The sequence below is a fragment of the Danio aesculapii genome, chromosome 5 (assembly GCF_903798145.1).
Source record: "Danio aesculapii chromosome 5, fDanAes4.1, whole genome shotgun sequence".
NCBI lineage: Eukaryota > Metazoa > Chordata > Actinopteri > Cypriniformes > Danionidae > Danio > Danio aesculapii.
Genome location: NC_079439.1, coordinates 68247986 through 68263786, shown reverse-complemented (window position 1 = coordinate 68263786; position 15801 = coordinate 68247986). Strand labels below are relative to the sequence as shown.

Genomic DNA, 15801 nt, shown 5'->3' with positions numbered 1-15801 from the left:
CTATTTTCATTTTTTTTTTTTAATAGGATAGTGGAGGTTACAGACAGGAAAGTATTGGGAGCAGAGAGAGGGGAAGGGTCGGCAAAGGACATCGACCCGGGAATCGAACTCTGGTCGCCGTGAGCACCATGGTGTTATATGTCAGCGTACTTAACCACTGGGCTATTGTGCAGGACTGCTATTTTCATTTTGATATTAACAACTTACAACAGAAATTAACAACGGACAGCAGAAATGTTGAGGCGTTGTGCTGTATATACGAGCGTCATCTTCACTGCATGCGTATTCATAACAAAATGTAGCCTATAACATTACTGCCTCCTTTCATTCTCATTGAAAATATGAAACATACTTTCTCTTTTGCTGAATATCAGTTTTAATAATCAATAATGGCCATTATAAAAGTATAACGTACAATAAGTTTATATAATATAGGTAATAAAGGCAAACAATCAGTCAATATACAGAATGTATGTGGTTACATTAATTAACTTGTCTTTGTGCTCAGCCAAAACACGTTACCTGAGAACAAGTAATAGATTCAAAAGACCAAAGTCGAGGAATATGTCGTTAGATAAAGACAACCAGATGAATTAAATATCACGTTGAACAAATATAGTGAGATTTGGTCCAGCGGTAGATCCTGATGAACAGTCAGACGAGCACAGCTCTCATCTGGCTAGATATACTGTAGCACATGCCAGAGTGTGTGTGTGTGGTCACGTGATGTGCGTTTTCAGTGGTTTGGTGTTGTAGACGCAGAGTTGTTCAGAAACGCTGGGTGAAACGCTAGTGTGGACGCGGATCGTTTTCATTCTAAAATGCCATTTTTAAACGAAAACGCATTAGTGTAAACGGGGCCTAAAAGTTCGAATCACACAAATCTGCATTTTTTTAGGTTGCCCAGGCTAATGTGCATGAGCACTCGAAAGGAATGAGATCACGACACCAACCTCTTTTATGACCGTGTACACATTATCATTCTCTGGATAATGCTTCGTCAGATCGCGCTGGTCTTCAAAAGTAATCCACAACTTGGTCTTGATGGTGATTCTCCTCCAGAAATGACAGCGACTCTTTATTTACAAGTTTGTGGGCGTTTGAGTAGTTGCTGTTATGTGATGTGCGTTTGAAAGGATCGACTGTACCTCGTATTCGTTTCATACAGATTACAAAACAAAAAAACTTTTGTTTTCAAGTAAAGTTGGTTCATGTAAAAGCACAGATTTCAAGCTTTATGTGGATAAATTTCTTATGTCTGTAAAGCAAGTATTCTCTGAGATTCCAGTGCGTTTGTTGACCACAAAAACTGTTGTAAAAGCACACGTCTAATCCGAGCTTCTCCCCCGGAGAAACATCAGTCTATAGCGATTGATGATTGGCTACTTTACTAGTTGGTGGGGCTTATTTCGCCATATTGACCGTTACACTTTTCCCCATTCAAAACTATACGAGTAACATGTCTTGTGTATTCTATAGTCTTTGGAGGTATCCAGTCAAGAACAATTCTAAGGAGTTCTTTATTCTGACATTATATATTTATATTTAAGCTTGCAGAGACATTAAACAACTCCCATTGGTCAATGCTTTTGGCCATTTAGATTTTTTTTTTTTGCTTATTTCCATGTGGTGTTGTAATCCTTTGTGTGTTTCTCATGCTTTGTTTATGTGTAGAAAGAGAGGACTTATTCATTCTGTGGCACTATAGAGTACATGGCACCTGAGATTATCAGAGGGAAGTCTGGCCATGGCAAGGTGAGAAAATTAATCGATAAAAAACTATCAAAATCTAATGGGAAAAAATAGATGTGATTGCAAAAAGGATTATCAGTTTATTTGTGTATTCTGATTATAATATTAATAATTAATCTTAATTACAATTTAAATCTTAATGATTAAACACTGAGGAAATATACACCCACGTTTGCCCACATTACAGCCATAAGAAGATATTTCTCATATTACAATAATTGTTTTTTATTGGATTAATTTGATGAAACTATTCAATTTATTTTTTATTTTAAATGCATTAAAATGTATGTGCGAATGCATTTTTGCATCACTTTCTCCACATGATAAATTCCTGATTCTTTACATTATAATTTTAATCATAAACACCAGTATAAATACCTTTTGAGTTCTAAATATTTAACTAGCAACCTATCTAACAAATTTAAACGAAGACTACAGTGTATATAATCTAAATGTTAAAACTATAAAACAGTATAAATTCTGTACTAGGAAATGTGAACTCGTTGGAAACAAAGGAAATGCATCTCAATACATAACCTATTATAAAGTAATTTATTGCTTAGTACCAACGTACACTTCTTTTGTTCACAAAAAAAGCACATAATTATTAGTTTTTCATAATTATTAGTTTATTAGTTTTGTGGTGTTAGATTGAAAGTACAGAAGTACTGTACACCATGGTTGAAAGTTAACAAAAAAGACCCAGTTTTTAATCCTATTTAAATGCCAGATTTGAACAGGAATGTACCTCGTTTACCTGTGATCTGATCGACCAAAACGCATCTTATTACCTTTAATAAACATGACATCAGTCATGTTTACATCACTGATTCCCTGTCACATCCATGTTTACCATTCTTGCCGTTCCCATAGTAAGCTGAATAAACAAGCCTACTTACGGTGCATGATCAGAGGTTGGAAAATGACAAAAAAAAAAATATATATATATATTTATTGAATCAAAAAGGCGTATAAATTGCGCAATGACAAGACATAATATAGATCGCACCACAAAACACGTAGTAATGAAAGTAATGAGAGTAGAAAGTACAGATATTTGTGTAAAAATGTAAGGAGTAAAAGTAAAAAATTCTCAGAAAAATAAATAGTGGTGTAAAGTACTGCTACCAAAAGAATCTACTTAAGTACAGTAACAAAGTGTTTATACTTCGTTACTTCCCATATCTGGGATTAGGGATGTAAAATAAGATCATACTTTTACTACTGTTTACTACTTTAACATGCAGTATACTATAGTATATATGTATTACTTTTTGTGAATTGATGCTTAAACTAAAGTTTTACCATTCGATTATTTAAATATTTGCTAAAGCTTTATTTTAAGCTCTCCATGTTACACTTTCCATGCTCAAAATTGGAAAAATCTGACATTGCGATATTTTATTTTGCTGCAATTAATATTGTGATATGAATACGATTTCGGCAGATGACTTGAATAGCTCTGTTTGGAATAAAATCATTAACTTTGATTGGAATAATCTTGTAGAGGAGTGAATCAAAGAAATTGCAAGCATAAATAAATAAGTTAGAGCAAAGATAAAAGTGAAGTAAGTAGTCAGATATTCAGATACAGTAAAACGATACAATATTATCATGACATTTTGCCCCCAATAATGATAGATCACAAAATCAGTGATACATCACAAGAAAACCATCCACAATATGTCATGATATTTGTAAATGAAGAGAGAAAAATGCATCAAAATGTTATAAGATGTATTTCATTTATTGACAGCACATATATTTCTCAGAATGCAACATTGATTTACACTCACTGGACACTTATTAGGTACACCTTACTAGTACTGGGTTGGACCCCCTTTTGCCTTCAGAACTGCCTTAATCCTTCGTGGCATAGATTCAGTAGGTGCTGGAAATATTCCTCAGAGATTTTGCTCCATATTGACATGATAGCATCATACAGTTACTGCAGATTTGTCGGCTGCACATCCATGATGCGAATCTCTCGTTTCAACACATCCCAAAGGTGCTCTATTGGATTGGGATCTGGTGACTATGGAGGCCATTTTGAGTACAGTGAACTCATTGTCATGTTCAAGAAAACCAGTCTTGGAAACGTTTTCCAATCTTCTATTGTCCAATTTTGTTGATCCTGTGGTAACTGTAGCCTCAGTTTCCTGTTCTTAGCTGACATCTGCCTCAAGGTTGGACGTGTTGTGCGTTCAGAGACGATCTTCTGCATACCTCAGTTGTAACGAGTGGTTATTTGAGTTACTGTTGCCCTTTCTATCAGCTCAAACCAGTCTGGCCATTCTCGTCTGACCTTTGGCATCTACAAGGCATTTGCGCCACAGAACTGCCGCTCACTGGATATTTCCTCTTTGTCGGACCATTCTCTGTAAACCCTAGAGATAGTTCTGCATGAAAATCCCAGTAGATCAACAGTTTCTAAAATACTCAGACCAGCACGTCTAGCACCAACAACCATGCCACATTCAAAGTCACTTAAATCACCTTTCTTCCACATTCAGATGCTCAGTTTGAGCTGCAGCAGATCGTCTGACCATGTCTACATGCCTAAATGCATTGAGTTGTTGCCATGTGATTGGCTGATTGGAAATTTGCATTAACGAGCAGTTGGCAGGTGTACCTAATAAAGTGGCCGGTGAGTGTTTGTTCGATCCGCCATTCTGAGAAGCACCACCTCATGTATATCACTATTTTGCCCCCTATTATTAAATAATCAAATGTTATGTAAATGTAAACACTGTACCTTCTTCATTGCTTATCAACAATAATAATCCAAACTCCACATCGCAGATGCTGCGATGTGACTATTGCGAATGCACATATTGCGATATCGATGCTGAAACAATAAATTGTGCAGCCCTACTTTCTATATACTTACTATAGTAATTACCATTAATTATGCATAATAACATGCAACTTACCCTAAATCTAACCTGCATTCTAACCCTATAGTAAGTACATGTATCTATTTAATATTACTCAGTAGTTAAAGGAACGGTTTGTAACAAATATTTAAAGCAGAAACAATCGCACACTTTTACATCAAGTTTAACCATCCAAACACTTTTAGATTGAGTTTATCCAGCTAGTTTAGATGGTTTTATATCTCCCATATCTCAAAATTATACTTGTATAATTGAAAGCTTTTCTGCGATCCACAGGTTTGATTGATGTTTAATAAAGCACAGCATGTCTGACAGTGGTAATTGTGTGCAGGCAGTGGACTGGTGGAGTCTGGCATCCTGATGTTTGAGCTGTTGACAGGAGCATCTCCGTTCACTCTGGAGGGAGAGAGAAATTCCCAGAGCGAGGTGTCCAAGTGAGTCCTCCACGACTATAATGGTTTGCTCCACACGTCCATATACATCGTGTTCTCCCACGATGTTTAAAACCCCCCAGTGTTGTTTTGACGGCATCAAGTTATTTAGCCAGAATTAAATGAGCTTTCTGTCTCTGTCAGACGCATCCTTCGCTGTGAGCCTCCGTTTCCCTCCATCATCGGACCCTTGGCTCAAGATCTCCTGCGGAAGTTGATCGTGAAAGACCCTCATAAAAGACTGGGCTCCGGTCCTCGAGGAGCTGAGGAGATCAAGGGTCATCCTTTCTTTAAGGTTTTATTTTTTCAACAATCTCTGCTTGTTAATTTTATTCCTCACATTTTGACTGTGTTTTAGTGTAGTTTTATCAATCAGTACACAAAACATACAGATATAAATATATAACAGTAGATTTTTTTAACACATTTTTAGAAATAATTTAAACATATGCTAATAACTTATTTCTTTTGTGTATGACATGATGACAGTTACATAATACATAATAGATGGATAGATAGACCGGTAGATTGATTAATGGATGGATGGATGGATAGATATATTGATGGATAGACATAGATATATTAATGGATGGATGGATAGATATAGATGGATGGATGGATGGATAATGAATAGATGGATAGCTAAAGTAGATGAATGTATGGATAGATAGATAGATAGATGGATGGATGGATGGATGGATGGATGGATGGATGGATAGATAGATAGATAGATGGGTAAATGGATGGATGGATGGATGGATAGATGGATAGATAGATAGATGGATAGACATAGATAGATAATAGATGGAAGGAATTAAAGGATAGATGGGGTGCTAAAGTAGATGGATGGATGGATGGATGGATGGATGGATGGATGGATGAATGAATGGATAGATGGATGAATGGATAGATAAAATACATAGACACAGAGTAGATAGATTGCTATATAGAATGGATGGATGGATGGATTGATTAATGGATGAATGGATAAATATATACATGGATGGATGGATTAATGGATGAATGGATAAATATATAGATGGATGGATGGATAGATGAATGGATAGAAATATAGAAGGATTAATTGATAGATAGACAGATGGATGGATGGATTAAGGGATGCATGGATAGTTAAAGTACATAGACAGAGTAGATAACACAGAGTAGATAAACTATATATGATGGATTAATGGATGGATGGATGGAATGGATGAATGGATAGATATAGGTGGATTAATGGATCGATAAAGTAGATAGCGACAGATACAGTACATAGAGACAGATGGATGGATGGATAGATATAGTAGATGGACGGAGGGATGGATAGATATGGAATAAAATCACTGTCGTTAATATTTCGTGCGTAAATAAAATTCACGCATCCGTAATTATAAAATCGTAAAGGAAAACGGAGCGTACTCGTAATTTTACGGGGCTACAATTCCAAAATCTGCCGATTAGAACAGACACAGATACGACATTTTGTTTTTCTGTTTGTTTATGACTGATACATTTACGATGGGTGTACTTTACAAACACGAATTTACAGTTTCTCCACGGACACGATGTCCTGATACGAGTACGAATCAAACAGCGAGACTTCACTGTCAAAATTACGTCACCGCTTCCACAGGCATTAATAAACAAGCGAGAGTCATCGATCATAACGGAGCGCCTGCTGGACGTTCGAGCTTACACACACCGTCTCAGGTAAGATTTCTGTTATTCCTCTTTAAGAAATGTCCGTCATGAGCTGTAATAAAGGTTGAGACTCAATGAGGTCCTATTTCGCTGTGTTTCTTGGACATTTTACTGAATCAAAATAAGAACGGGCCGAGGATAGAGAGCTAGCATAATATCAGTTAACGTTACAGGCAGCGAGCGCAGAGTCTCTCAGTGAATCACTGAACGGTGTTCAACTATAACAGGACATCTGTTGATTAAGTCACCTTTTTTAAAGCCAGATCGAATATTGATCTATTATGTAATGAAGATATCAGCAAAAGTCAATTTAAATATTTGAGGTTTGTGCTCACCAGAAGTTTGTAACGTTAAACATATTTATGAGACTATGAATCAAATAATAAATGTTAAATATGTGACCCCGGACCACAAAACCAGACATGAGGGGCAATCATCTGACACAGACCTGTATGTCATCTGAAAGCTGAATAATTAAGCCCCTCATTGATGTATGGAGAGGAGATGACATGATCAGATATATATATATATATATATATATATATATATATATATATATATATATATATATATATATATATATATATATATATATATATATATATATATATTTAAATTTGTACAAAGTAAGGTATTAGTAACTATTGATATAAATGTTTATGTTATTTGTTATTATCTGTTTGTTATATTACTTGATTAAACTATTAGTTACATTATATTGTATTACTATATTTAATAAACTATTACCAATAAACATTATATTACCATTTAGCCGGTGTGTTTCTTTCCGTGTGTGTTTGTTCTATATTGGTGATTGTTTAATTACCACAATATATTTAGCTTATTCTGGTTTATTTAAAGTTAATTAATTGATAAGAGTAAACTTTTCTTTGTTTTATCTACCTATACTGGATGAATCTGTCTAATTTAATTTGTGTTCTCTGGTGATCTTAGAGTATTTGAGAGTTATTTAAACAGTTAAAATAGGTGACTTAATCAACATATGTCATGTTATAGTAAAGTGATTCACTGAGAGACTCTGCGCTCGCTGCCTGTAATGTTAACTGACATTATGCTAACTCTCTATCCTCGGCCCGTTCTTAATTTTGATTCTATGTGAAGCTGCTTTGACACAATCTACATTGTATAAGCGCTATACAAATAAAGGTGAATTGAATTGAATTGAATTGATTCTGTAAAATGTCCAAGAAACACAGCGAAATAGGACCTCATTGAGTCTCAACCTTTATTACAGCTCATGACGGACATTTCTTAACGAGGGAATAACAGAAATCTTACCTGAGACGGTGTGTGTAAGCTCGAACGTCCAGCAGGCGCGCCGTTATGATCGATGACTCTCGCTTGTTTATTAATGCCTGTGGAAGCGGTGACGTAATTTTGACAGTGAAGTGTCGCTGTTTGATTCGTACTCGTAATCAGGACTTCGTGTTTGTAAAGTACACCCATCGTAAAATTATCAGTCATAAACAAACAGAAAAACAAAATGTCGTATGTGTGTCTGTTCTAATCGCAGATTTTGGAATTGTAGCCTCGTAAAAATACGAGTACGCTCCGTTTTCCTTTACGATTTTATAATTACGGATGCGTGAATTTTATTTACGCACGAATTATTAACGACAGTGATTTTATTCCATAGATAGATGGATAAATACAAACTTTACTTATAGTTTCTGGCTAAATGAGACACAAATGCATTTCAGTGCATCACTACCTTTTAATCTTCTCTCCGTCCTCCTCTCATCTTGTCTATTTTCCTCTCTTGTAGATAAGTCTGCGACCTGTTTGACTTGCATAATGTGTTTTAAGTCGGAGAAATGTGGGACAGTCTTGTTTTTATTCATCAGGAATTGATAAGATCTTGAAAGCAGTTTTTATGAGACAGGTAGCTCTAGGGGAGGGCTTGAGAAAAGGCTTGCTTCAGTCAACTGCAGAGAAAAGTAATTTCAGGGACTGTGCAGGTAATTATTTTTTGATCAAAGATAATGCAAATAAACACGAGGAGATAAAAGATAAACTTTTAAAAGTTTTTTTTCTCACTTAAATAGTTTTTTCACAAAAATACTTGCTCTCTCTGACTCTCAGGAATGTTTGGCCGACAATTTTACCCGAAGTTTGAATTCAATAGCAACACCTCAGGGTTAATTCAGGTTTTTCAGGCTCTTCAGTATAGACGCTCCTATTATTCTTGTAATTTACATTGTGACAATGATCACAAAATATTCCACCCTTAAAGCAGGAAATCAAAGTGTAATAACTTGCTTTTCTCATGATGTGTCTGTTCTGCAGTTGTTGTATGTAAGGATGAACTACAGTAAGGTTTATTGCGTTTAGATCTGTAGATTTTGTCTTGTTTAGTCAAATAGTCTAAATAAGACTAATCAATTTTATGTAAATCAAATATTATGTAGTCTCTCCACACCAGCACCAGTGTGCAGCATCCACTTGGATGCCAGCAGCCACAGGACAGTGGCGCCAATTGGGGGAAAAAAAATAAACAGGGGTGGCTAATAATTCTGACTTCAACTGAGTGTGTGTGTGTGTGTGTGTGTATATATATATATATATACAGACGGCTCACCGGTCAGGTATACATCTGCACTAAAATATCAAGGTGAAAGTCATCATAGCTTGCATAGAACAGACCTAGCTCCCAACCCAACTTTGAGAACAGATTAACGGCGCAGCACGTAACCGCCAATAACGGCCCACCACTATAAATATATATATATATATATATATATATATTTTTTTTTTTTTATATATTTTTTTTTTATATATATAGATATATATATTTATAGTGGTGGGACATTATCGCCGGTTACGTGCTGCGTTAACGTGAGACTCTTATCGCACGATTAAAAAATATCGCCGTTAATCTGATCTCAAAGTTGGGTTGGGAGCTGGGTCTGTTCTATGCAAGCTATGATGACTTTCACCTTGATATTTTAGTGCGGATGTATACCTGACCGGTGAGCCGTCTGACAAAAAAGTGCCCTTCTGAATCAAATCAGCAGAATGCCTGACTTTAACTTCAGTTCGGCAGTTTCACTTTAACTCATGAACATGCAAGTTTCCCAACCCTGTTCCTGAAGGCACACCAACAGTACACATTTTCGACCTCTCCCTAATCAAACACACCTGAATCAACTCATCAGAAGATTAGAAGAGACTAAAAAATCTGAAGTTAATGGGTCAGATAAGGGAGACATTCAAAATATATACTGTTGGTGTGCCTCCAGGAACAGGGTTGGGAAACACTGCTGTAGACAGTCGGAATAAAAATTAGCTTAAAGGGGCTAGTAATTTTGACCTCAAAATGGTTCATAAGAAATTAAAAACTGCTTTTATTCTAGCCGAAATGAAACAAACAAGACTTTCTGACTTCAACTGTACATAATATTTCTAAAGTTTTTACAAAGTTTTGGACATTTGGGTATATTCAGTTTTATTACCATGGATAAAAATACACTTCCATAAGCAATTTTATAGAGTTCCTATCTCTTTATTGCATTTTACGCATTAATCAGGATTATTTGGATTGACTTTGTGTAGCAATTAGTTACATATAGTCATATATTCCATGAATATTAATTATTATTATTACATTATTACTTTTGAACAGCATTTCAATTCTTACATGCACAGAAAAATCTTAACAGCCCAACAAAAATCTTCATGTGATGTGCCGAACAAATGACACTTGATACTTTTTTGTTTACCTAATACAGTGACCTTCATACATATTTAAGTGGTTTAGGTGTCACAAAGGTTTTGGGGGTCAGATGATCACACGCCTCAACTGTGCTTGATCTCTCTTTAGGGTTTAAATTGGTCAGACTTGGCAGAGAAAAAAGTCCAGAGTCCCTTTCGCCCTGAACTGCGGGATGAGCTGGATGTGGGAAACTTTGCAGAGGAGTTTACAGGAATGGAGCCGGTTTATTCCCCTGCCAGCACACCGCCTAGTACAGACCGTCTGTTTCAGGTACTCCCACACAGAGAAACGCATATCCTTGTGTCCTTTTCATGAAGACAAATACATGCATACAAAACATTAAACCACATCTCCTGCCACAGCCCTCCATTATTAATATCAACAGATAGTGTAACTTCACACTTTCAAGGTACTGCTCTGTTACTGATCACTCCAGTGAGATACACCTCTGTCACGCACACACTGGTGCTTGAAATGTTTTTTCCAACCTCAAAGGTGGAAATTGTATGCATGTGTGTATGTTTGTGTGTGTCTGTATGAATGTTTGTGTTATTGTATTGTAATTTATTTATTTTTATTTTATGTTATTTTTACAATTTTTTTAAATTTATTTTATTTAATTAGATTTTTTATTAATTTTTAATTTTAATAAAATTTTTATTTAGATTTTTTTGTAAATTGTTAATTGATTTAAATTTTATTACATTTATTTTACATTTTTATTATTTTTTATATTATTTTTATTTCATTTTTAAAAATTTTTACATTTTTAAATTTAATTTTGTTTAATTTTTATTAATTTTTAATTTAATTAAATGTTTCATTTTAATAAATTTTTATTTAATTTTTATTTATTTTATTTTATTTTTAAACATTTTTTATTTAATTAAATTAAATTTTTAAAATAATTTTAAATAAATTTTTATAAATGTTTATTTTTATTTATTGTATTTTATTTATAATTATATACATTTTTTATTAAGTTTTTATGTATTTTATTTTTCATTTCTATGAGTTTTTTATTTAATGTAATTTTTAATTTTACAAAATTTATTTCATTTAGTTTAGTTTTTTTCTACTTTTATTTTATTTTTATTTATTTTATTTACACTATCATTACTAATTGAAATGACAAATCACACAGCACAAAAATAACATAACTAAAACATGAAAACAAACTTCACAATATTCAGAAGGCTTAAAAGCTAAAGAAAGAAGATGGCATTTCGCAAGGTTTTTTAAAAAGATGTCAAATTGGAGCTTGTCTAATGTGAGGTGCACCAAGACTCTATTTAGTTGAACAAAATAAAATAAAAACATATACAATAATTTGTGTATTATGTTATTTCTGCGACTGAATGTTGAACTTTCAGCATTAATACTCCAGTCTTTAGTGTCATATGATCTGAAATTCATTCTACAATGACGATATGTTGCTCAAGAAATCTTTAAGATTATTATCAATGTCGAAAAACGGATTTATGGTGTTTATTAATTGTGTGGAAACCATAACGTAGCATTCAAAGTTCAACATTTTTATTCTACAAGAACTCTAATCAATGTGACGTTAAAGTGAACCACAAAACAGAAAATTCTGTCATCATTTAATCACCTTTTACTTGTTTCAAACCTGGGAGTTTCTTCTGTTAAACACAAAAGAAGATATTTTGAAAAATGCTGGAAACCTATAACCATTGACGTCCATAGTATCTGTTTTTCCTATTGATTACCCTAAAAGTTTGGAAACACTTGAGAGATTAAATAGTGAGGAAATTTATATTTTTGAGTGAACTGTTTCTTTTAAAGTCATTATTAATGTGACAAATGATAAAATATTTAATTTAAAACATATATTTTTATTTTTGTTTATTCTACAGGGTGGGCCATTTATAAGGATACACCTAATAAACTTTTCAATTAGGGAATTTCACAAGAAAAGCAATGGTGTGCTTTGTTTTAAACGTACCTTTATTTTTTCATTAGTTATTTGCAAGCCCTCTCACATATACTAATGTGCCACAAATAGGACATTAATATCACCGACCATTCCCATTTCATTAAGGTGTATCCATATAATTGGCCCACCCTGTAGTATAATAAAATAAAGCTGACTGAGCACTAGGTCTGCTTGTTTATTTGAAAAATCATAATCATGATTATTTTTGGTCGTAATTGTAATCATAGTTATTTAAAATGATTATCAATGGGCCATGTCCAAAAAGTTTTGTTTGATCAAATAAATGCAGCCTTAGTAAGCTGAAGAGACTTTGACTGGATTGTCAAATTGGAGACTTTTTTTACTCTTGTCAAAGTAAACTCTGTTATTCTGTCTTCTCTTCCTCTCAGGGCTACTCTTTCGTAGCTCCTTCTATCTTGTTCAATAAGAATGTGGTGATGGCGGATGTTTTGGATGCTCATGTTAACGTTGACCGGCCTGGTTCTGCTACAGTCCAGCGCAGTGCAATGCTGAAGGTGAACAACTGTTCTGTAAAAAAAAAAATCTATATATATATGTGTGTATATATAATACATATTTTATAAAAGGAAAAAGGTGAAAGAGTGTTGTTTTTTTCTCTCTGTTTTTCCAGGAGTCTCAGTTTTTCCAGCACTATGAGCTGTGTCTGCAGGGGTCTCCACTGGGCGAGGGCAGTTTCTCAGTCTGCAGGAAGTGCAGACACAAGCAGAGTGGTCAGGAATACGCTGTGAAAATCGTTAGCCGGAGGTAGAGATATAAAACCAGATTATTATTATTTTTTTGCTTTATTAACTAGAACCAGCATGCACAGTTTCATTTTACAACAAAATCACTTCACATTCCTTAATACCATAGAGGGTACATTATTATCAATTTGCATACAAATATATTATCCTTTTGTTTTCAGATTTTGTTATCAACAAAAGTTATTAAATGCATTTTTAGTACAGAAAATACATGTAAACAAACATTTTACGGAAAAATGTTAAAGGAAAGCATACATTAATATATATATAAATATATATATATATATATATATATATATATATATATATATATATATATATATATATATATATATATATATATATATATATATATATATATGTATTAGCATATATAGAGATATGTATTAACTGTTTTAATTGCTTTTCTATTCCAGATTAGCTCAAACACATGAAAATGACATGCATGTCTTCACATAATTTCAAAGTCATTATTTGCGGTTTCCTACCTATAAGTTAAGGTAATTGGCTAATTATGAAAGACCTGTATAATGTAAAGCAATATACTGATGATATAACAGGGTAGTGCATTGAAATAAAGCAAACCAATCAGTAACGAATAATTTAATCTTCTCAGCTTGGTTTAATGGTATGTAGAGTTTTTGGTAACACTTTAGTTTAGGTCACAATTCATGCTAATAACAACTGGCTTATTACTTGCCTATTATTAAGATAGTAACTGTTCATTAGTAGTTAAAGTATGTTCTTATTCTGCATACCTGATCCTTCCCAAAACCTACACCCAACTTCTACCTTACCAACTATTAATAAACCGCTAATTAGTAGATTATTAAGATAGTAGTGTTTGTTAATACTGTGCAGTGTGACTTAAACTAATGTGTTACCCTACATTTTTTTAATAAAGTATGCTTCAACTGTCTAGTGCAGTAGGGGTGTTCGCTATTAAAAAAAAATAATGCTGTGTATATTCATTCATTCATTCATTTTCCTTCAGCTTATTCATCAGAGGTCACCACAGCGGAATGAACCGCCAACTTATCCAGCATATGTTTTACACAGTGGATGCTCTTCCAGCTTCAACTTAGTACTGGGAAACACCCATACACTCTCATATTCACACTCATACACTACAGCCAATTTAGTTTATTCAATTCACCTATAGCGCATGTCTTTGGACTGTGGGGGAAACCGGAGCTCCCAGAGGAAACCCATGCCAACATGGGAAGAACATGCAAACTCCACCCAACAATGCCAGCCGTAGGCTTGGGCGGTAATACGGTTATATGGTATACCGCGGCATCAAAAAATAGCAACGGTGTCAGTTTAAATACCGTTATACCGTCATAAATACAATGCACTTTTATAGGAGACAAGTATTAAATATTGTTTATTTAATGCCTAAAAATGCGTATGTTTGATTGTCATATACAGTATATATATATATATATATATATATATATATATATATATATATATATATATATATATATATATATATATATATATATATATTTTTTTTTTTTTTTTTTTTTTAATATTCTTTAAAGATTTGTCCAATTAGAAAACATTTTTGCTGAGTGTGTTTTGTACTGGTACCTTGCTGATTTAGGCCTGTTTTGAACTGCTGACTCGCAGAGGTTTTTTGCATTCTTCATATTCTGTCTGGTGGATGGTGCAATGAACATTTTCAAAAAGGGACTGTATATTCCCCCCAAATAGTTTCCTAGAGGCAGTGTTACTGTTAAATAGATATTACATTTCTAACCTTATTAGATGTGTTCATGTTAAGTTAGATGATATCTTTCAAAATGCTGTTTTTTTTCTCAGCTGTGTAGACTTCTAAGCTGCATATATTTCTGGTGTTTTTAAAATATTTATACAGACTGTTTAATATGGTTCTGTGGTAGGGTTGCCACAATACTGGAATTCAGTACCAATTGATACTGTAATTTTAAAAACGTTAATTTCCCGCTAACATTTGAGCACTGTTGAGCTCAACCGAAATGACTGTGATTGGCTGTGAAGGTCATCAGTTCACCAAACTCTCCGCAAACTCTCTCGATCAGCCGGTTTGTCTATAAGCTGACATACAAGCAATCTGCTGATGAATCGCAGCTTTAAAACGCTCTAGTGTCATAGTACACATCACAAATGCCTACTCATGGTCTTTTTGCTGTTGTAGGATGGAGGCCATGACTCAGAGAGAGATCGCAGCTCTACGCCAGTGTGAATCTCACCCGAACATTGTCACACTCCATGAGGTCTATACTGATCAGGTATGCCTTAAAGGGACACTCCACTTTCTTTTAAAAATAGGCTAATTTTACTCCCCTAGAGTTAAACAGTTGAGTTTCATTTTTTTTAAATCCTGTCTGTCGATTTCTGTGTCTGGCGGGAGCACTTTTAGCTTAGCTTAGCTTACCATAGATTTTACACAGTACATGAAAATAGTAGCCAGCTAGGTAACTTTCAACATGAACAGAACATGCTCCCTTTGCAAGCAGGTGACCACTTTGGCTATATTGGTAGAAGTTGGATGATTTTCAGATCTTTCCTCTACTGAAAA

At 34.1% G+C, this 15801-nt stretch overlaps 1 protein-coding gene across 1 annotated transcript in view; it reads left to right on the top strand.

Moving 5' to 3' along the window:
* Positions 1-15801, top strand: part of rps6ka4 (ribosomal protein S6 kinase, polypeptide 4) — a 46282-nt gene that overhangs the window by 14376 nt on the left and 16105 nt on the right. The window contains 8 exon segments of the mRNA XM_056458770.1: positions 1675-1755; positions 4981-4996; positions 4999-5083; positions 5225-5375; positions 10623-10784; positions 12861-12986; positions 13103-13236; positions 15418-15511. Coding sequence (XP_056314745.1) covers positions 1675-1755; positions 4981-4996; positions 4999-5083; positions 5225-5375; positions 10623-10784; positions 12861-12986; positions 13103-13236; positions 15418-15511 — 849 coding nt within the window.